At 42.0% G+C, this 23,199-nt stretch overlaps 2 protein-coding genes across 2 annotated transcripts; both read right to left on the bottom strand.

Moving 5' to 3' along the window:
- Window positions 1-722: 722 nt before the first annotated feature.
- On the bottom strand, window positions 723-6,149 carry LOC139562149 (cytochrome c oxidase subunit 7A2-like, mitochondrial). The gene is made up of 3 exons (XM_071379548.1): window positions 5,884-6,149; window positions 1,961-2,095; window positions 723-1,570 (listed from the first exon to the last, which is right to left on the bottom strand). Exons 1-3 carry the CDS (start codon window positions 6,025-6,027, stop codon window positions 1,433-1,435), a joined length of 417 nt encoding a protein of 138 aa, XP_071235649.1. The 5' UTR covers window positions 6,028-6,149; the 3' UTR covers window positions 723-1,432.
- Window positions 6,150-11,248: 5,099 nt separating this feature from the next.
- On the bottom strand, window positions 11,249-22,685 carry LOC139562295 (voltage-gated potassium channel regulatory subunit KCNG3-like). Its single transcript, XM_071379873.1, has 2 exons — window positions 21,713-22,685; window positions 11,249-15,559 (listed from the first exon to the last, which is right to left on the bottom strand). The coding sequence occupies exons 1-2, from the start codon at window positions 22,363-22,365 to the stop codon at window positions 14,914-14,916; spliced, it is 1,299 nt and encodes a 432-aa protein (XP_071235974.1). The 5' UTR covers window positions 22,366-22,685; the 3' UTR covers window positions 11,249-14,913.
- Window positions 22,686-23,199: the final 514 nt, after the last annotated feature.

The following is a 23,199-nucleotide window of genomic DNA, read 5'->3' as shown; positions in this document are numbered from 1 at the left end:
TAATGTCTGTGTTCACTCAGTCACTGATAGGTTACTGAGTTTGAGTGAGAAATGGCAGGGAAACAAGATGAAACACCATTCCACCCACTTAACTTTTCCAGCGTTTCCAGTTTAAGCACATGCAGCTACAGCTTTACGTGGTAGTTATGATTTCAAGAGTCAAACACTCCAATTTACTGTAGTGTAGCTGAATGACAATACGGAAAAAGCATGTCTGTGTGTTGATGCTTTCAGTGACTGTAATGATCAGATTGATCCCAATAGGTTTGGGATTGGTTGTATAATAAAGGCACATAGCTACTCCTAAAATGGTAACAGCCTATTTCAGACATCCGTTTTAACTGTCAGTAGGTCAATTATTTACTTCAGAGCCATTCTAAAACAGACTTCCACCCACAGCCTATTTTTCAACAAATACAAACTAATAGCTGAAGTGGCTAGATTAAATGCAGCCATCATTTTGTTGGCCGGACAAGATATCTGCTTCCCCTCGATGAAGCCCGATACTCAAGGTCATACACATTTTTAATTGGCCGGACTTGAGTTGGTCTGCCAGGACGATGTTGGAAAATCATCAATGACACGTTAAAAGAAATCTACAAGTTGAACTAGAACGTCCAACTAGCATTCGTTCATGGTTCCCACTATAAGGAATATCCCATTTCATGGTCAGCTATTCTTAGAAGCAGATAGGTAACAAAATGAAAGAAAGCTAAAAAAAAAAGTTTTACAAACAAAATATACTTTATTATCCCAAGACAAAATTACAATGACTTGTCATACTCTGTGCACTCCCTTTTTTACAGAACACCATCAGTTAGTATGCAGACTAAATGACAACTCAACCTCTGCACCATTAAATAGGGACTTGGGGGGCATGCAAACAAGGTAATGCAGATGTGACTCCTCAAAAGCAGAGTTTATTACAGAAAGAAACCAATAAATAATATCACACAACCTGAAGTACCACCTCATTATTAGCTTTGAAAAAAGGTGCTAGCCCCATCCACCCTCTCATCCAGAACAAAAGAGCACCCAAAGTCATCCATGTAATGAGACCTCAAATTCTTTCCACACACATAGGGGAGTGCTCTGGCAGAAAACACGGCCAGACTTTTTTTTAAATGTAGATTGTTGATACTCTAGCCATCATAGTCATGTACCACTGATATGGTGCTGGTTGTTACCGAGACATTAAGATAGGGAAAGTAGTGATATTACATGGACTTAAATTTGACAAAGTATAGATTATTTGAGTCTGATGAAAACCTTAACATGAAACTAGGCAATCAATAAGACAAGGGGACATATAATTGAGAGTAAAGGGATTCCTTTCCTTGACCGTCTGAGCACAATCATCATCCACATTATTGCTCCTAAATCATATAGAATCCTGTTGGACCCTTGAAGGGGAAGAGGCTGGATAAGCAGATCACTTCCTTGGCTGGGCAGCTATGTAGAGAGCCATCAGGCAGTAGAGGGTCCCTCCAATGGTCAGGCCCATGGTGGTCCTGTACAGCATCTTGTCCATCAGGCCTCTCTTCAGGTGCACAGGGATACCGTCAGACTTCTGCAATGTAGACAGAATAAAGAGAATGAGAAATGTGATAGTCTCCTACTCCCCACTGTGAGTCACAGGGGGGAATCCTGAGACATGTCATATTTTATTGAAGTCCAAACTTTATCATTGCTCACAACTTCACTGCAGGGACAGAGGCGTGTATAACTTCCTAGAAAACTAGTCGGAACTAGTAGGAATTTTGGCAGTGAAAGTTCATGGTCAAAGTAAATTACCACAGGAGTAGATGGCTGTATCTTCTAACAAACCAAGGTCAAGTAGGAAAAACTCCTACACAAGCTTCCTGGGTTATTGGGGTTCTGTGATTATCACAGAACACCAATGACCCTAGGAAGCCAAGCAGTGTGTGGGTCGAACAAAAGGTTAGTGCAGTGTCTGTACCTGGAAGAGTTTCTGTAGGTCAGGGACTTTGTTGTTTCCCAGGTACTCCACCGTGTTCCCTGCCTCCGACACATATTTGGTGGGGGTGGCAAAGATCATTGGAGGGGCCTCCGTGGGCACTGTTACCCTCAACCCCTAGAGAGACAACAAAACTTTAGACTGTGGAAACCACATGACCCAAACATCCACAAACACATAGTTGGTCCTATCAGTGTTTTCCCTTTATGCATTTAGCAGCGGTGCACTGCCGTTGCTAAATCGTGGCCGCCACTGAAAAAATAAATACATAATGTAGATGTATGCCCTAGGAAGACCCCCTCCTGCGAATTCATCTCAAAACTGACTTATGTTAAAAAATACTTTGGGATTGTTGCAATGACGCCCCTTATCTACTTCCCCAGAGTCAGATGAACTCATGGATACCAATTGTATTTCTCCGTGTCCAGTATGAAGGAAGTTAGCATTGGCTTGCAAAACGACCTCTAACTAAAGCATGCTAGCTGTTACCATAAACCTTCAGTCATTGTGCTAACGCTAGTTACCAATTGTGCTAATGCTAGTTACATTTACATTTAAGTCATTTAGCAGACGCTCTTATCCAGAGCGACTTACAAATTGGAATGTTCATACATTTTCATCCTAGTTAACAACTTCCTTCAAACTGCACGCAGAGACATAAAAATGGTATCCATGAGTTCATCTGACTGGGGAAGTAGATAAAGGGCTTCATTGCCAAAACCACAAAGTGTCCCTTTACGCATGTAGTAAGGATTAGGAGGTCTGCTGTTTACACGTGCAAAGGTGATTGCTTGGCTAACCCTTTATATGCCTTCCAAATAATTTTATCTTCCAAACTAGTTATGGAAAAGAGATGAATGTTTCTGAACAATACATCATGCTGCCTTGTTTACAGCATGACCAACCGGTGCAGATTACTGTTGGATTTGAGAAGGGCACTCCTCCCTCACCGATAAGGTCAACAGGGTCAAAAGTGGTGTGGTTGTGGCTCACTCAACATCGCTAGGACTTTCATAGGTAGCGTTTGCTAGCTATAAAAACTAGCTAGATACCTTATTAGGGTACAGAAGTAACGAATGAGCTATCTATGCATCTTTGGTAGTTTACGTATCATTACTCGCCACGGTACTAGCAGCATCTTCAAGGACCGCCCAGATATAATAATCAATTATATCTAAATGATACAAACCTGGGGGGGCCAGGTTTGTATCATTTAGATATAATTGATTAACCACATGACAATAATTTTGAGATATGAAAAAGTTATTATAAATTAATCGGTTTCACAAAAATGTGCATATGAAAACAATAACTGCCACGCAGATCGGTAGAAATGGTAAGATACATTTGCATTCAACATGAGAAAGGTTGCCGACTCCTCGTGTTGCCTATTACTGGCAACTTCAGGAGAGTAATGGCAGAATCTGCGAAAGCCAGCAGGAGGAGAATAGTTGGGTCAGGTTAAGTGTTTTTTCTTCTGGTTATCTAGATCTCTGGCGCCCTCGAAGCAGTCGTCTTACTTCATCAAATCGTAAGCTAAAAGCCCCAGACAAGCTCAATGCATATAGTCGACTTTATTCAAACACATAGGGTGTGTCTATGGAAAAATACATGTTAAAAAAATTTGGACAATCGATTGGTCGAAAGAACAACGACTTTCGGTCAGCCAAGATTTGTTTTAGTCGGGGAAAGCCCTAGAACGGTCATCCAGCTTGGAAATTCCAAGTCGGAAACTTTGCCATCTTTCTAGAGTTCCAACTTCCCGACCTGAAGATCACTGACCTCATGAGAAGTTGGTAATAACCACAACTTTCGGACAGAGGTGCGATGACGCGAAAGCGTAAGAATGGCGCTGTTAAGATCAGAGATTTGTCCGAGTATACACCTTCGTTCGAGGTGTACATACCTACGTCTCCTGATTGACTTATAGGTCTCCATGTGCTTGAGAAACGTGATGATCTACAAATGGTGTCAGATGGCAGCGGTGAGGATTCTGAGGTTGAGCCAGTCCAGGATGAAGGGGACCTACCTGCAGCGACAGGTGTAGTGGAGACTTTCAACGTTTTCCCTGATAATCCTACCAGATGATTTTGGATTTTTGTAAAGAGTGGATTCCTGCTTTTGGGCCGACCCCTTCATTGTATCGGGCTGGGTAAAGGACAAACTGGGAATGGTTACATCTGTGAAAGTTTTGAGAACAGGAATTGTTTCGATTTTTTGTGTATCCGCCTGAAAGAGAGAGAGATGTAAAACGTTTCCTATACTGAGGCAATGAAGAGGGTAGAGGAGAGCCCAAGGATGAGTGAGTCAACTGGGAGCTCCCCAGTGAGTAGGCCTGAAGAGAGAGAGAGAGCCAGAGGATGAGTTTTAGTAAGGTTGGATTTCTTGCGTTTATAGCCAGAAGATAGCTGTGGTAGTTGCAGCAGCAGCAGCAAAATATTTGGTTGTGAGAGATTTTACTGGAGAAGATCTAAAGAAAGTTGTGAGAAGGGGTTCCATCCTCCCAGGCCGACAGCCTGGTGTAGGACCGTTTAGGGCCAAGTAGTGGGATAGGGTGGTAGGTTTTTGGGGGATAGTGTAAATCAAATCTAATTCTATTTGTCACATGCGCCAAATACAAACAGGTGTAGATCTTACCATATAATGCTTACTTACAAGCTCTTAAAAATACAACTCTGCATTGTTGGTTAAGACAGACTATTTGCTAGAAAAATAAATACCAAATTAAATAAACTAAAGTTTTTTTTAAAGTAGCACAAAAGGCTCCTTAACAGCTTCAACATCCAAGCCAAACATCCAAAATTTGCAAGGTGAATGGGATGCAGTGGGAGCTCAATTTTGCCTCGAGAGGCTCCGCAATTGCTGTTCCTAGGCCGTCATTGAAAATAAGAATTTGCTCTTAACTGACTTGCCTAGTTAAATAAAGGTAAAATAAAAACATTTACAAACACGGCGCATCCGACCACATTTTCGGCTCAAGCATAAATTGGCTCTTTTTTAATTGAACCTTTATTTCACTAGGCAAGTCAGCTAATAACAGATTCTTATTTACAATGACGGCCTACCGGGGAACAGTGGGTCAACTGTCAGGGGCAGAACGACATATTTTTACCTTCTCAGGTCGGGGATTTGATCAAGCAACCTTTCGGTTACCGGCCCAACGCTCTAACCACTAGGTCTACACCTGTTTGTATTTGGCGCATGTGATCCGGCACATAGATTTTTTTTATTTCACCTTTATTTAACCATGTAGGCTAGTTGAGAACAAGTTCTCATTTGCAACTGCGACCTGGCCAAGATAAAGCATAGCAGTGTGAACAGACAACAACACAGAGTTACACATGGAGTAAACAATAAACACGTCAATAACATAGTAGGGGGAAAAAAAGGAAAAAAATAGAATCTATATACAATGTGTGCAAACGGCATGAGGAGGTAGGCAATAAATAGGCCATAGGAGCGAATAATTACAATGGTGGTGCAACACATTTTTCCTATTTCTCTTCTTTTTTTTCACAATGTGGAATGCATATTCCGAAATGAGAATGGTAGCAATACGCCAAAAATGGTCTAGTCTGGAAATTCACAGACTAATCCGGAATGTCTCTGCAACAAAACGCTGCTAGCTAACCGGCACCAACTTGCTAGCTAGGGCTAATGTGTTTGCTAGCTTTGTCGGTCGAGCCACCTTAGCCAACCACAACATTAACTAGCAAATTAACTGTTATAAAACAAATATATCATGTGGCGAGATTTCTTAGCCATGTTGTGTAAATCAATACATGTGTTTGTTGTGCCCAATTGAAAACAACCTTATTAGCTAACGTTAGCTAGCTAACAATGTGAAGGTCATTAGTGCATTTTTACATATTTGACAGCCTGCTGGACATGCTTTCTGTACCTACCTGAGGGCTGTACGCACTCGGTGCCGATCCGGCAAGTCTTTGTGTAACTCCATTTAACTTGTAGTACATTTTACTTGGTTGCAAAACAAAAACAACAGTCACGAATAAGGTCGGATCACGGATATCCCCTTGTTGGCCAAACATGCAGAGAGGATGGACCCAGCATTAACCACACAGCAGGTTGGCTCAGTGGTGCCTGATTAGAATAGAGAGGGATAATGGCGGCTTTTTGTAGGCACTATTAAACGGTCCAGCTTTTGTCAAATGAACGTCAAAAGTGTAATATGTTTTCTTCATTTAAGCTAACCCTTTCCTAACCTTAACCTAATTATCCTAATCTGCTGCGTAAATTATCCTAAACTGCTACGAAAAGTAAAATCTGACGTTAATTTTACAAAAACTGCAGTCCATCTAGCCATAACCCTATTAAACAGAGGCCAACTCCATGACTCGGTGGCCAAGGCCAATGTGGAAATTAATGCTAATGTCACATTTTGAGAATTTTTATGCATTTATTTAATCAAAACAAGTAAAAAGCAAACAATATGCTAATGTAACAGTATAACTTTAGACCGTCCCCTCGCCCTGACGCGAACCAGGAACCCTCTGCACACATCAACAACTGACACCCACGAAGCGTCGTTACCCATCGCTCCACAAAAGCCGCGGCCCTTGCAGAGCAAGGGGCAACACTACTTGTAGGTTTCAGAGCAAGTGACGTAACTGATTGAAACGCTAGTAGCGCGTACCCGCTAACTAGCTAGCCATTTCACATCCGTTACACTAACATGGACCCAAAGTCTCCTCTGAACATAGTTCAGGAACTGATAAAACAAGCACTATCCCGCTGAAGAGATATGTGATTGCATGCCTGGAGCAAAACAATATACTATCATTATGTTTTCGTTTGAGCTGTTAAGCAGAAAGCTAAGTAATTAGCTTTTTGGCAAACAGTAGCGTAGACTAGTTTTTACAATTTTATTTTACTCTTATTGTTATATATCCTGATGGCTAGTCACTTTACTCTGATGTCATGTACATATCTCCCTCAAATACCATGTACTTCTGCACATTAATCTGGTACTCCCTGTATATAGCGCCATTCTTGTCTATTTTATTTTATTCCTCTTGTGTTACTATTTTTGTTGGGAAGGGCTCGTAAGCAAGCAATTCACGGTCAAGTCTATACCAGTTGTATACGGCGCATGTGACAAATAACTTTTGATTTGATGGTTGGCGTAGTGAGGCGAAAAATGTTGTGGCTAATGTAGTTACATTTCTTACATATTTTGAGCACATAAAGGCTTCATAATTCATAAAGGTCATGTTAACTGACATATATTATCTCTTAGAACAAAACGTATAAGATCTCCTAAACCTGTGTTAATCTCAGACCTTATTTTCGGCGTATATCCCAAAACCCAAATATTTTCCCAATTCATTACATTTACATTTAAGTCATTTAGCAGACGCTCTTATCCAGAGCGACTTACAAATTGGTGCATTCACCTTATGATATCCAGTGGAACAGCCACTTTACAATAGTGCATCTAAATCTTTTAAGGGGGGGGGGGGGGGGAATGAAACAATTCATTCCCCCAATACAATGCACAAAGAAAATGCTAACTTATTTCCAGGTTTTAGAACCATAAATTGGCGAGCTCAATTATAAAACAGGTTGTTTGGATCCTGGATGCTGATTGGTTGATAGCAGGGAGCGATAGCAGGTAGTTATTCACCACAATCCCCGGGTAATGCCTATTAACAATACCATTTGAATTATCAATGCACATCCACTGTCCCACAGCCCAGGCATCCAATTAATAACCTTTATCTCCCCTGGACAAAAGTGTCTAGACATACACTACCGTTCATAAGTTTGGGGTCACTTAGAAATGTCCTTGTTTTTGAAAGAAAAGCAATTTTTTGGAGCTATTAAAATAACAGAAATAGCGTAGACTTTGTTAATGTTGTAAATGACTATTGTAGCTGGAAACGGCTGATTTTTAATGAAATATCTACATGGGCGTACAGAGGTCCATTATCAGCAACCATCACACCTGTGTTGCAAAGGCACGTTGTGTTAGCTAATTCAAGTTGATCAAATTTAAAAAGCGAACTGATCATTAGAAAACCCTTTAGCAATTATGTTAGCACAGCTGAAAACTGTTGTTCTGATTAAACAAGCAATAAAACTGGCCTTCTTTAGACTAGTTGAGTATCTGGAGCATCAGCATTTGTGGGTTCGATTACAGGTTCAAAATGGCCAGAAACAAAACACTTTCTTCTGAAACTCGTCAGTCTGTTATTGTTCTGAGAAATTAAGGCTATTCCATGTGAGAAATTGCCAAGAAACTGAAGATTTCGTACAATGCTGTGTACTACTCCCTTCACAGAACAGTGCAAATTGGCTCTAACCAGAATAGAAAGAGGAGTGGGAGGCCCCGGTGCACAACTGAGCAAGAGGACAAGTACATTAGAGTGTCTAGTTTGAGAAACAGACGCCTCACAAGTCCTCAACTGGCAGCTTCATTAAATAGTACCCGCAAAACACCAGTCTCAACGTCAACAGTGAAGAGGCGATTCCGGGATGCTGGCCTTCTAGGCAGATTCCCTCTGTCCAGTGTCTGTGTTCTTATGCCCATCTTAATCTTTTATTTTTATTGGCCAGTCTGAGATATGTATTTTTCTTTGCAACTCTTTAACTTTTACTTAAGTCATTTTCTATTAAGGTATCTTTACTTTTACTCAAGTATGACAATTGGGTACTTTTTTCACCACTGGTCGTCTGTGATCAGGCCTAGCACCGTCGTGTCGTCTACAAACTTTGATGTTTTTGGAGTCGTGCGCAGCCACGCAGTCGTGGGTCAACAGGGAGTACAGGAGGGGACTAAGCACCCACCCCTGAGAGGCCCCCGGGTTGAGTGTCAGTATGGCGGATGTATTGTTGCCCACCCTCACCACCTGGGGTCGTCTTGTCAGGAAGTACAGGATCCAGTTGCAGAGGGCGGTGTTCAGTCCCTGATCCTTAGCTTAGTGATGAGCTTCTAAGGCACTATGGTGTTGAACACTGATTCACTGTAGTGAATTAACAGCATTCAGTCAATCAATTAAATGTATTTATAAAGCCTTTTTTACATCAGCCGATGTCACAAAGTGCTATACAGAAACCCAGCCTAAAACCCCAAACAGCAATCAACGCAGATGGAGAAGCACGGTGGCTAGGAAAAACTCCCTAGAAAGGCAGGAACCTAGGAAGAAACCTAGAGAGGAACCAGGCTCTGAGGGGTGGCCAGTCCTCTTCTGGCTTTGCCGGGTGGATATTATAGTAGTACATGGCCAAGATGTTCAAATGATTGCTGGATGATTATTTTTACGTTTAATATTGCGGGCAATGGAGTTGCCAATGACTAGGGTTTTCAATTTGTCAGAGCTAATGGTGGGAGGCTTCGGCGGCTCAGACCCCTTAACGGGTGGAGGAGAGACGAGAGAAGGCTCGGCCTCTGACTCCGACTCGTTGCTTAATGGGGAGAACCAGTTGAAAGTTTGTCGGTTGAATGAGCGACAGCGGTTGAGCATTCTGACAGCATTTCCTTCCAGAAGCCATGAGAAAATTGTCAGGCTGCGGGGACTGTGCGAGGGGATTTATACTACTGTCTGTACTTATTGGTGGCACAGACGCTGTTTCATCCTTTCCTACACTTAAATTACTATTGCCTGACGATTGCGTCTGAAGCTGGGCTTGCAGCACGACTATCCTCACCATAAGGCGATAGTTCTCCTGTATATTATGAGTACAGTGACTGCAATTAGATGGCATAATGTTAATGTTACTACTTAGCTTCGGCTGGTGGAGGTGCTGTAGAACCATGTCCAGATAAAGCATCCGGGGTGAAAAAGTAAAATGAAAAAAGTTGAGTGAGAAAAAAAAAAAAAGTAAAATGGTTATAAAAAATGTAAAAGTACAAACCGTAAAGTTGGCAGGTAGCAAAGTAACGTTAGCAACAAACCGCACAGCAGCACGGAAACAAGTCTGGAAGTTGTGACCAGAAATGACAACACGAATCAATCACACAGCATTCTCACATAGCTGTTCCTTTTGTCCAGGTGGGAAAGGGCAGTGTGGAGTGCATTAGAGATTGCGTCATCTGTGGATGTGTTGGGGCGGCATGCGAATTGGAGAGAGTCCAGGGTGTCTGGGACGATGGTGTTGGTGTGAGTCATGACCAGCCTTTCAAAACATTTCATGGCATGGCTTCAAATGTGAGTGATACGGGGCAATAGTAATTTAGACAGGATACCTTGGTGTTCTTGGGCACAGGGACTATGGTGGTCTGCTTGAAACATGTAGGTATTACAGACTGGGTCAGGGAGAGATTGAAAATGTCAGTGAAGACACTTGCCAGCTGGTTTGCGCATACTGTGAGTACGCGTCCTGGTAGTCCATCTGGACCTGTGGCTTTGTGAATGTTAACCTGTTTAAAGGTCTTACTCACATCAGCTACACATCAGCTACGGAGAGCGTGGTCACACAGAACAGCTGGTGCTCTGACAAATGGTTCAATGTTGCTTGCCTCGAAGCGAGCATTGAACGCATTTTGCTCATCTGGTAGGCTCGCGTCACTGGGCAGCTCTCGGCTGGATTTCCCTTTGTAATCCGTGATAGTTTGCAAGCCCTGCCACATCTGATGAGCATCAGAGCCGGTGTAGTAGGATTCAATCTTACTCCTGTATTGACGCTTTGCCTGTTTGATGATTCATAGCAGGATTTCTTATAAGCGTCCGGGTTAGTGTCCCGCTCCTTTAAACATGCAAGGTCACTCACCCACCATTGCTGCTAAGTCACTCACCCACCATTGCTGCTAAGTCACTCACCCACCATTGCATGTTGTACCAAATGGTGGGTTGGACCCCGCTTTATATGCGCAGACAGCTACATTGGTATGTGTTCATTTACAAAGGCATTCTGGGTAAACTCCCTCTCTACCTCTAGCCTGCTCTCCTTCACCACCAGTAGTTACCAGATGCGGTCTACTAGGTGGTTGCTGCTTAAATTCCCCAGGGCTTTTACGAAGTTAGGCAAGACTGCCTTCTATGTGCACCAGAGGCATGGAACAGGAAACAATCTATTGCTTCACCTAGATTTATTAGTGCTCCTCAATGCAAGTTTGTGTGTTTCTGTAGACTGGATTGTGTTGTTGTGCTGATTGTATCGTACGCATTATTTTTTGTTGTTGTAATGTTGTATTGATTGCTGCTGCCTTCTTGGCCAGGTATCCCTTGCTTCTCAATGGACTTTTCCTGGTTAAATAAATGCATGTGTACAGTCATGTAAGCCCTAAATGTACTCAGACAGACATGCAGATTAGACTTAGATTTTCTTTATTTAAATACAACCATTCTATCTGTAAACAACATAAGCTCTATACAAAATAGCTGGTTCCATAAAAAATAAGGGAAAAAAACTATATGGCTTGCAGAAACACAACCATTTCTTCAAGAGATATATGCACTGTTGCACTTGTACATTCTATTTAAGCAGCAATAAGCTAGAGATGCCCACATAAGGTGTTCGGGTGTGACAAAGTACAGAATCCAGAAGTAGCAGGTCCTCTATTTATGTGAGTATAAGTCATATTTTAAATCTTGTAGAAAATGTACAAACTTTTCAAATAATAATTAGGTATTTTTCTCTTGAATTATTTCCATTGTAACAAATGTGGGCCCACTTTTCCCCCAACTACATCCACTGTGAGCATAGAAATCTGTCCTAAAGGGTTTAAGAGCAGTGAAAATATTCTCAAAAACTGATTCTCAAAAACTGATTCTCAAAAACTGATTTTAGAAATACAACATTTGTTCCAACCAACATCCAATTGCCTTATACCTGATCCTCAACACAACAGTAACTTTTCCAGAACAGTTCATTTTCAGTTTCAGTCCTTTGTCAAAATACATATTCTGATGGCAACAGAGATACTCACATAATATTGTCCTGGTCCAAATATCAAGATTGCACTGAGTGGGGCGTGGAGTATTTTAGTATTTCATTGAGAAGAGCGATGTCAGAAGTGACAGGGTGTCAGTCAGACAGACATTAAATAGGTCACACAATGATTTTATAACCAGTGAACAATGTTTAATCTTCTCAAAATTAGTTTTTATTGCCTGATTTATAATCCCCTTTTTGTGTGTCAATTGATTTATTCATAATGTCATTTATGATGACCTTTCTGATTTTTCATTAGACGTATGTGCAGTTTTGGATTGGCAAAACACAAGTGAAATCCACTCTCTTGTTTACCCATGTTATTAAAATGGAGCTCTCCAAGAGAAAAACCACTCACAAAACGCTCACCTTTGTGTGTGAGAGTGTGTGTGTGTCTGTGAGAGAGAGAAAAAGAGTCAGGCAGACAGAAAGATAGACGAAGAAGGACAGAATATGGTTAGAGAAAGTCCAGCTTGTGGTCCATGTGTGGCTTGGATTTTTAATGGTATTAAGAGTCTGTTACATCTGTAGCAGTTAGAATCCCTGATGAATGTTGTGGAAATTTTCACTAAATTGGAGTAGAATCGAGGGAGATCTGATTGATGTGGATTTATGTCAAGGAAAAGTAGGCTGGTCAGATTTACAAGTCCTAATTGCTGTGGAGCAATGTGACTTTCTATGAGAGCAGAGTAATATATAATATAATATACCATGTTTGTCGTGTGAAGGATGACAAGAGTAAGTGACAGGAAATTATTTCCGTTGGTAAGGAGGCTCTTACAGAGATAGGCTACATGTTGCTGCCTGTTCCCTTCGCGTTCAAAACTCATTGTTTGCTCACATTCTCAAAGTGAATTCTCAAGTTGTTTACTCTCAGGCTCTTTGGTGTGATATTGCACCTGTTGGTTTGAGTTCATCGTCGGCATAGAGATATTAGGGCCGTTGGAATTGCAAACTCCCCCTGTTGGAAGTTGTTGAAGTTTTAATGAAATTGGTTTTCCTCCAGGGAAGTTGTAGTGAGAATAGGAAGGAATGCTTAGATGACAGGCTCTTGCAATACAATTCTTCCAATACCGCTGAACAACACCATCCTGCATACTAATATAAATGCAAATCTAACATTTTCAAAGTCGATTAAGTCTAGTCAAGCCTTCTCTTCTTCAAGTCCCTGATGCCCAAAGTTCTGAAATAACGGTTTTAATCAATCTTATCCCATCAACATTCCACATAGTTAAAGCATTGTGACTACTGGGTTTGGAAAACAGCCAAGTGAAAGCGGGGGTAGATCAGAGAGAGCAGATGGGGCTGTCTGCAGCTAGTGGAAACTATAACACTGAGGACAAAGCAAAGGAACTAAATCTGTTTCAAAAGAACCAGCATCACTAGTACAATTAGACTGTGAGTCCCGGCAGTCAATATCTATCACATCAAATAGAGCACTCTGACAATAACACTCATATACATTAATGATTACCTTGATGAACTTTCATTTTCTGCTCCCACTATAAAAAGTGCTTCTGGAAGATATAAAACTGCTTTGGTTGAAAATAGAATTCAGATAAAATGAGGTCAAGAACAGATGGGGGGTTTTCAGAGAGCAAACCCTTTACAATATTACATTTACAGATTCTGTTAGCGAACACGGAAACCCAGTCCTAGAGCAAACACATCTATGCACAATCTGAGGAAAAAAGAGATGGTGCTAGTTAGGGATAACAGGTAGTGCTGATATGAAGAGAACACACGATGATCCCATTCCCAATTCCCCACGAAATAAATTAGTGAAGGCATGATAAAAGCTTTTCAGAGTCACCCAAATTCACTCTGGCAGGAAAGGAGGCCGAATGCGTCACACAAGCCACCCAAACATGGCGTCGACAGAGTGTCGAGGAGAAGCGGGTGGGCCAGACAACAACATTGAGAGGAGTGCCTACCAAGGCTGTGGTGGTTGTGCTGAGTGCCTTTGTTTTGACAGGAAGAGGCTACCAAGGTTTTGAGACCAGCCACAAATGGTTCCACTCCTCCAGTCAGAAGACTCGCAGCGCTCACGAGGCTGAGGCAGACATGCCCTCTCCTCACTGCACTGTGTGGTGTCAGCCGAACCACCAGTTTCTCCATGACACACTCTCGCTCTGTGGCTCCGTGTTCCACATTAAAGACCTGCCTACACAGCTGAGCTGACAGACCCATACGGTACTGTACTCTTTCTTGTTCATCCCCTCCCACCCCCTCTCTTGGTTTCTGCGAAAAAATACCTTTCAAAACCACTTTGCATTGGTTTGGTATTCAGGTGGAATGGTTAATAGGTTTAGAATGTGACCTTGTTTGAGTTGTAAATGGGCTCATTCAAATTCACAAAGTGTTGTGTTTTTATATTTGTCAGGTTTGCCTACGGAAGCGTGAGCGTTGAAGTGAAAGATTAAAGGGAACAGTGTTCACTATACTCATACGCTTTGGTTCTTGGTAATGCATTGTTGTTCACTGACTGGCCAAAGGAACACTAGAAATAAATGATCTATGAAAGAGAAGAGAAATGTCACCTTCCATCCTCACACTGTGACATTGCCAGAAGTGTGGGATTGAAAATTGCATTAAAACTCAAATCCCTTTTGTGGCATGTCGCCATGTGAGAAGAAGGTTGTACTGTGAGACTGGCTAAATTCTGTATAATCCACAGTAATATGAAGGCCTCTGTCTGGTCTGACACAATCCAGCTGCCCTCCAACGATGACATCCTGTCAGGGACATCTGCCCCGAACACCACTGTCCCCATGGCAGCCGTGGAAACAGTCCTTGTCCCCATCGGGTTCCGTTACTTCCTATTTGGAATTGACTGTTGAAGAAGAAGGCTGTGCTATATGCAAACCTCAAAACACATAACCCCTCATACTGATGTTCCAAGACGAGGGATAAATCAACAAAATACGTTAAATAAAGTGTGAGACCAATGATAGAGGCCATGTTTCCGATCGATGCACACTTCCAGGGTGGATGGAGGTCTCTGAAGAGTTGTCAGGGGGAGTAGCGACATCAGGGGTCCCTCAGTCGAGAAACTCTGCGGACAGGCTCCGCGTACAGCGGGCCGAGCGGAACTTGAGCTCATGGTAGCACTGCACGAAGCTGTGGTAGATGAAGGTGATGGGCAGTGCCAGGAGCACGATGCCGCTCACCACGCACAGGCCACCCAGCACTCGCCCAGGCACAGTGATGGGGTACATGTCTCCATAGCCCACAGTGGTCATGGAGATAATAACCCACCAACAGGCGGCGGGAATGCTGGCGTAGTCCTCGTTCGGCGACTCCAGGTCCAGGCCATGCTCCAGCAGCTGGGCTAGAGCACTGAAGATGGCCATAGGCACGCAGATAAACAGCAGCAGCATCACCATTTCCCGGTAGCAGCGACTCAGTGTTAGCCCCAGAGTCTGCAGGCCCAGGAAGTGACGGGCCAGCTTGATCACCCAGAAGATGCGCATCATGCGCAGAACGCGCAGGGTGACGCCCGCCCGCTGAAGCTGGGAGTTCTCCCCTGTCAGCATCGTCATGGAGATGGAGATGTAGTAGGGCGTGATGGCCAGTAGGTCGATGATGTTGAGGGGCCGTTTGACAAACTCACACTTGTCCCGCGACACGATGAAGCGCACAATGCACTCAGCGGTGAACCATCCGATACACACAGCCTCGATGATCCTGTGGGAGGGAGAACCAGGCAGAGTTACTGCGAGCATGAGAGCTGGAAATTCCACTGTAGGTCTACACACTACTGTATATCTACAAGCAATGGACTGCAGACATTACACTCTTACAAAAAAAAGTTGCTACGTAGAAATCCATTTTGGTTTCTGGTAGAACCCTTTCACTGAAGGGTTCTTAAATGGTTTATTGAGGGTTAGGGCCTATTCGTTGGGCGAAAGTGTTTTGAAAAAAAAAAAAGGGTTAGCCTACAGCAGTGTTTCCCAACTCCTGTCCTTGGATACCCCCAACAGCACACATTTTTGTTGTAGCCCCAGACAAACTCACCTGATTCAACTCATTGAGGGCTTGATGATTAGTTGACAAGTTGAATCAGGTGTGCTTGTCTGGGCCTTTAACAAAAATGTGTGCTGTTGGGGGTACTCAAGGACTGGAGTTGGGAAACACTGGTCTACAGGGAAAGCCTTTATTAACCCTTTTTTTCTGGTTGAATCAACATTTTTTCCATGTAATTTCAACCAAAAACAATCATGTGATGACGTTGAATCAACGTGGAAAACTGATTGGAGTTGCAAAAAGTCATCAACAAAAGGGAATTGTCTTTTTTTTCACCCAACTTTTAACCTAAGTCCAATGACATGGTGCCATTTTTTTGTTGAATTGACAATGGTTGACAACTCAACCAAATGTAAATCAAAACTAGACGTTGAACTGACGTCTGTGCCCAGTGGGATATGACTTATGGACGCTCTTACATTTTGATGCAATAAATTGATTCTTGATATTCTAACATTTTGACATCGTAATCCTGGTCATTTTGACATCGTAATCCTGTTGTAATTTACCAACCTGACCACCTGAATTTCTTTATGCCAGAACCTGCAGAAGATATTCTGCGTTTTTAAGTGAGGTTGTAATTTACACTATTATATTTGGCGCCATACTTTGCATTATTAACTAAGCTACATAGTGAGAAACAACCCTCAGACTGACGTAATCACATGATCATTTACAATGTTCTCAAGTAAACTAATTTGAAAACATAACAGCAGCAAATGTCAAATCAAAGTAGCATGCTCATTTTTGACTTTCATTTGATTCTGAGACCATTCCTGGGCCTGGACATTATAGACAAATGTATTGCAGCTCAGTGTGTACAGAATACTCCAGGCAAGAATATGGTAGAGGCATACTGATAAGGGATTTTAAAGGCTTCTTTTCCACCTTAATTATACCATGAATTAAAGGCAAGTTAGACTTGGTTGAGACTGAGCATGCCTATTAGGTGTAGAGCGCGTGAGGACAGACTGCCACAAATGACCAGAGTAGAGGTAGGGCTGTAATGAGGGATTGCAGTCAGCTAGTCAAAAGCCAGTTACAGTTTAGTCCATCAAAATATGCTGTTGTCAAATGCTGATATACAGTGCCTTGCAAAAGTATTCATTCCCCTTGGTATTTTTCCTATTTTGTTGCATTACAACCTGTAATTTAAAGGGATTTTTATTTGGATTTCATGTAATAGACACACACAAAATAGTCCAAATCGGTGAAGTGAAAGGGAAAAAAAAACTTGTTTAAAAAAAAAAGTGTTGCGTGCATATGTATTCACCCCCTTTGCTATGAAGCCCCTAAATAAGATCTGGTGCAACCAATTACCTTTAGAAGTCACATAATTAGTTAGATTGCACACAGGTGGACTTTATTTAAGTGTCACATGATCTGTCACATGATCTCAGTATTTTTACACCTGTCCTGAAAGGCCTCAGAGTCTGCAACACCACTAAGCAAGGGGCACCACCAAGCAAGCGGCACCATGAAGACCAAAGAGCTCTCCAAACAGGTCAGGGACAAAGTTGTGGAGAAGTACAGATCAGAGTTGGGTTAAAAAAAAGATCTGAAACTTTGAACATCTCAAGGAGCACCATTAAATCCATTATTAAAAAATGGAAAGAATATGGCACCACAACAAACCTGCCAAGAGAGGGCCGCCCACCAAAACTCAAAAGACCATGCAAGGAGGGCATTAATCAGAGAGGCAACAAAGATACCAAAGATAACCCTGAAGGATCTGCAAAGCTCCACAGCGGAGATTGGAGAATCTATCCATAGGACCTCTTTAAGCCGTACACTCCACAGAGCTGGGCTTTACGGAAGTGGCCAGGAAAAAAGCCATTGCTTAAAGAAAAATAAGCAAACACGTTTGGTGTTCGCCAAAAGCCATGTGGGAGACTCCCCAAAAATATGGAAGAAGGTACTCTGTTCAGATGAGACTAAAATTGAGCTTTTTGGCAGGAAAACGCTATGTCTGGTGCAAACCCAACACCTCTCATCACCCCGAGAATACCATCCCCACAGTGAAGCATGGTGGTGGCAGCAGCATCATGCTGTGGGGATGTATTTCATTGGCAGGGACTGGGAAACTGGTCATAATTGAAGGAATGATGAATGGTGCTAAATCCAGGGAAATTCTTGAGGGAAACCCGTTTGTCTTCCAGAGATTTGAGACTGGGACGGAGGTTCACCTTCCAGCAGGACAATGACCCTAAGCATACTGCTAAAGCAACACTCAAGTGGTTTAAGGGGAAACATTTAAATGTCTTGGAATGGCCTAAAAATCCCAGTGGCTAGATGTGCCAAGCTTATAGAGACATACCTCAACAGAATTGCAGCTGTAATTGCTGCAAAATGTGGCTCTACAAAGTATTGACTTTGGTGGGGTGAATAGTTATGCACGCCCAAGTTCTGTTTTTTTGTCTTATTTCTTTTTTGTTTCACAATAAAAAATATGTTGCATCTTCAAAGTGGTAGGCATGTTGTGTGAATCAAATGATACAACCCCCCCCCCCAAAAAAGAATGTATTTTAATTTAATGCATCCTAAGTTGCTTGAGTAGAATGTGAGTACCCTTTACTGTATTACCTTGGGACAACTGGCATTTGTGACATCATGCTCACTTAAAAACATTTGCCCATTTAAAAGGGAAACAAATCAGATACAACCATAACCTCCCACCACTGGCTTAGAACAATACCTACCTGCATTGCCTACAACTACACACACACACACACACACACACACACACACACACACACACACACACACACACACACACACACACACACACACACACACACACACACACACACACACACACACACACACACACACACACACACACACACACACACACACACACACACACACACTAATAGTGTTGGGTGCCTTTCAGGTACCAATACCTTGAGAGCGGTCCGCGTGGCAGTCATGGATACAAGACAGACACACAGGTTAAAGAGCAGAGTGAGAGCAGACAAGAAAGGGATGACAAACAGCTCTGTAGACAAATGGACAGAAGTATTGGCTGACACAGTTATATGTATTGATACATGGCTAAATTTGATTGATTCATGTTCTGATCTCCTTCAAAACATCGAAAGTAAACATGAGTCTTTAAAAAAGTAGACATGAAACTGAGTGTATTACACCAAGAAACAGCCATACATAATTATTTGTACCTGTCTCCTTGACAGTCTCCTATGATAAAGGTAGGCGTACTCTACCTGAAATCAGCACATTGGACAGGTACTGCAGGCTACCACTAAAAATCAGCACTGTGGACAGGTCCTGAGTATTATAGTAGGCTACCTCTAAAATCAGTGCCTTGGAGAGGTACTGTCAGATGCCACTAAAATCAGTACTTGGAGAGGTACTGTCAGATGCCACTAAAATCAGTACTTGGAGAGGTACTGTCAGATGCCACTAAAATCAGTACTTGGAGAGGTACTGTCAGATGCCACTAAAATCAGTACTTGGAGAGGTACTGTCAGATGCCACTAAAATCAGCAACTTGAACAGTTACCGATACATACGCGCTCATCCAAAAAGAGAGCCGAGACAGTCACAACTCATTTACATGTACTGCCTTAATCTAAATGTATCACTGTAAACATGTGTTGTCTGTAACAAGAGAGGCAACGCTCCAACTTGTTAAGTTCTTCAGCCTCTCTTGTGTTAAAGACTATGACGACTTAGGGCTGAAAGATAAAATGCATGACAAAAACGACAATAGTGCAAGGGACAGTGGTGCTTCTGGCAATGAACATTTAGATTGAACACCTTTAAGTGTCCGTATAGTATAATATGTCATATTGTAATGACAATTGGCCAACATACAAAATGGAGACTTTGGCACATGAAATGTGTTGTTCACTTGGTAGGATCAGACCAGAAGCTCCCTTGACATTTAACTTTAATAAACATTCAGCTCATCCTCTGCCCCCTTCCCCACAGGGGTTCTTACAATCTGTTGCCAGGAGACCATGTGGTCGGGGACCAGGGCCGTTTCCAGCATTTTGGGGGCCCTAAGCAAGATTTGGTCTCCCCCCCACCTCATGGCCAAAACATTTTAGTGGTCCCCTTCTTGGCGGCGGCGAGAAAATGTGCAGCTCTACACATTTTGCCATGGTATGGAGATCAAATGTAGCAGTTTTAATGCTCATTTCCTGCAGCAAGGTGAAATAATAAAATAATAAAAGAGTTCTATAATAAGACATTGAGAAGATTTTGCAGTTTTAAAGCTCATTTCCTGCAATTCTACACAGTTTGCCATGACTTATTCCATGTTCATATGATATTGTATCTGAATGAGAATAACTAACAAAATCAATGAGTACTCCCTGGTGGTTAGGGCCCCTGGCCACGTCAGTAATTCGGCCACGATTACTACAAGGTTTAGATAGCTGGCTAGACCAATTTACTTAGCAATCTATAAAATATAAGCTGACATGGGCTAATTGAGTGACTGTCAGTGAATTACATTACCAAGAGGAAAGCTGCTGATGCACAACCAAATTTTGAAATTGCACAGGATTCTACTATCCTAACCAACAGTAAGTTGAGACCCTGACTGGCTTCTAAAAATAATAATAATAGTATATAATATATACATACTTTTTTTCCTAACATTTGGTTGGGGCCGCTCTAGCAGCCATTTATGTTGCTTTGAAATGGCATTGTCGGGGACTACTAAATAGTAGACCCAGTGGTGTAGTTGAGGGAAAACCCACCGTTTGCAGGAAAATGCATTGAAAGTAGGCCTATAGAGAGCGCTACTTGTTTTCACCAAGACAGGCAATAACAGTTTACAAACCTATTTTTGTCCAGATTGATGTTGAAATTGGACATCTAGCCATGTCCTGAGGACATCAGGAAATGCCTTCAAAACTAGCCATAGGGGCAACAGTGTGTAATGGCATTGTGGACGGGTGTAATCCCATGACTCTGGATCAGAAGGTTGCGTGTTCGATCCCAATCATGAACACAGGTTTGAAATGTTTGGTTTTAACCCTATCCCTTACCTTAACCATTTGGAATGAGTGCCTAAACAGAATGTTTTAACCCTATCCCAAACATTAACCATTCAGAATGAATGTTAAACTTAAAGCTGCAATATGTAATTTTTGGGGGGGGATCAGATCTGTTCTATGTACACTATTTCTATGCTTCCCATCCTTAAGTTTCGTTTTTGCATCTTTTACTTTCGGTTTTGTACACCAGCTTCAAACAGCTGAAAATACAATATTTTTGGTAATGGAAAATATATTTCACAGCGGTTTAGATGGTACAGTGATTCTCTAAACTATAATTGCTTGTTTTGTCACAAACTGAAATTAGGTGAACTATAAAAAAAATTGCAACCAGGAAATGGCAGAGCGATTTCTGAATAGTGCATCTTTAAGGTTTAATGTTTGATGTTTAATGCACTTAAACTTATTTTAATGCTTAAACTTAATGTAATGTTTTACCTCCATTCCCAAACCTTAACCCTCAACTTAACCATTCGGAATGAGTGCCTTAACTTAACCCTTAACTTGGTTCCATTCCAGCCATTACAATGAGCCCGTCCTCCTATAGCTCCTCCCACCAGCCTCCACTGTATTATATGCAGAATACAACAATATACATTCTAAATTAGTGTTGGTAGGCCTATGTCACATCAGCTGAAATAAAACGTTGCGCAGTCTTGTAGTCCTTACAAGTTACAAGTCCATTGAGAAGTAGAGCATTGATCCTATGTAATGTAACAACATCGCAGGCAATCAAATAACGGAGAAATCTGGAAATATATAATAAAAAATAGGACATAGATACCCGGATGGATGCTCTAAAGAGTCTGGGTTGTACTGGTGTTCCTCCACGCTGTTGTTCTCAGCGGTTTTCCAATCTGGCAAAGTACTCACACAAAGCATCACCATGGACACTAAAACAAATATAACGGACACTGAGGCCAAGATTTGTGCTGCGACTGATGAAGTCGGCTCCTCAAAAGTACTTCTCATTCTCTCCAGCCACTTGGACTCCTCTCTCTCCGTGACCACGCGAGTCACCAAATTCTCGCCCTTCAACTCTTCCTCGAGTTTGACTTCCTCCTCGGAGAAATTAATGTACGAGTCTGACATCTTATTGTCCAGTCTCCGCTGGCAGCAAAACTCCAAGTGTGAGCTCTCCAGTCCCCAGTAAATCATCTCGTTATAGAATGATAGCTCGCACATCTGCGGGACGAACCGTAGCTTCCCGTACTTCACGTACAGCATGATGAAACAAAAAGCCTCCGAGTGCCTATCAAAGAAAAACTCGTTCCGTTCCCGATCGTAGTCGTCACACACTTCCAGTACTTCTTTCTCCGATGCGCATTTGTGCAAACGGCTCACTCTGCTCAGAGGGAAATCCTTTATCACATCCTTAGGGAACGCATATTTTGTGCCACCCACATTAAGGATACAGATGCTCTTCCCAAACTTCATCTTCCAATTGTTGACAGGTGTTTGCAAAGTACTGAAAAAGGCACCCTCTGCGATTTATACAGCGCCAAAAGGCACCCGTTCCTTATACAACCATCATGCGTTATCCCTCTCTAAGTCCAATATAGGAGTCAATACGTCGTCATTGTGTTTGGCCGCTATTATTAGCTTTCTTTTGTTATTATCCTTCTGAGAGAGATCTGACCGACTGGAGTTGTCGTGAAGACCATGCAACAGAGCGCACTCGCCGTTTGCACCTGACTCCTTGCGCACGTCATGGTGTTCTGAGCGCCTGTAACTCAAGTGTCCAAACCAACTAGTCCTCCGTGTGCAGATCTGAGTAGTGTCACACGGGTCTCTCGCTCACACACACACACACACACACACACACACAATTCTAGCTTGTATGTCTCCCTGGGTGTACCCCCCCAAAAAAAATAATATACACCGTTCTGCACTAACTGTAATTTTATTCAGGCATTTGGAACACAAATAAATATTAATAACATTTAAAACTATATAAATATAAAAATATACACAAAAGTAAGACTCATAAATATCAAAAAGAAGTAACTAAGACAAATAGAAACAAATGTGTGTTTATTTGGCACTCTGAGCATCAATACATTACCCATCCCCCAACACTGTCAACCAAGAGTCAAGACTAAACCAATTCACCTTGGTGGTGTGCAGACAGGTTTTATATTATTCTTATCGATTTCGCACAAACCAGAAAAAATGCAACAATATGTCTGTGAAACTATATAGTCAAAGTATTATAAATGAATAGTGTTTTTTTTGGTAGCATTTCGTAGTGTGACTGATTTTACTAATTGT

The sequence above is a fragment of the Salvelinus alpinus genome, chromosome 32 (assembly GCF_045679555.1).
Source record: "Salvelinus alpinus chromosome 32, SLU_Salpinus.1, whole genome shotgun sequence".
Classification (NCBI taxonomy): Eukaryota; Metazoa; Chordata; class Actinopteri; order Salmoniformes; family Salmonidae; genus Salvelinus; species Salvelinus alpinus.
Note: the sequence above shows the minus strand (reverse complement) of the source record. Positions and strands in the feature narration are given on the sequence as shown.

Coding starts and splice junctions, on each gene's coding strand:
- LOC139562149 (XM_071379548.1), bottom strand. CDS start 6,027: ATGTTTGGCCAACAAGGGGATATCCGTGATCCGACCTTATTCGTGACT. Junction 2,096..5,883: donor CGAGTGCGTACAGCCCTCAG/GTAGGTACAGAA, acceptor TTGTCTCTCTAG/GGGTTGAGGGTAACAGTGCC. Junction 1,571..1,960: donor ACCTACAGAAACTCTTCCAG/GTACAGACACTG, acceptor TCTACATTGCAG/AAGTCTGACGGTATCCCTGT.
- LOC139562295 (XM_071379873.1), bottom strand. CDS start 22,365: ATGAAGTTTGGGAAGAGCATCTGTATCCTTAATGTGGGTGGCACAAAA. Junction 15,560..21,712: donor TCTTTAGAGCATCCATCCGG/GTATCTATGTCC, acceptor TCCCTCCCACAG/GATCATCGAGGCTGTGTGTA.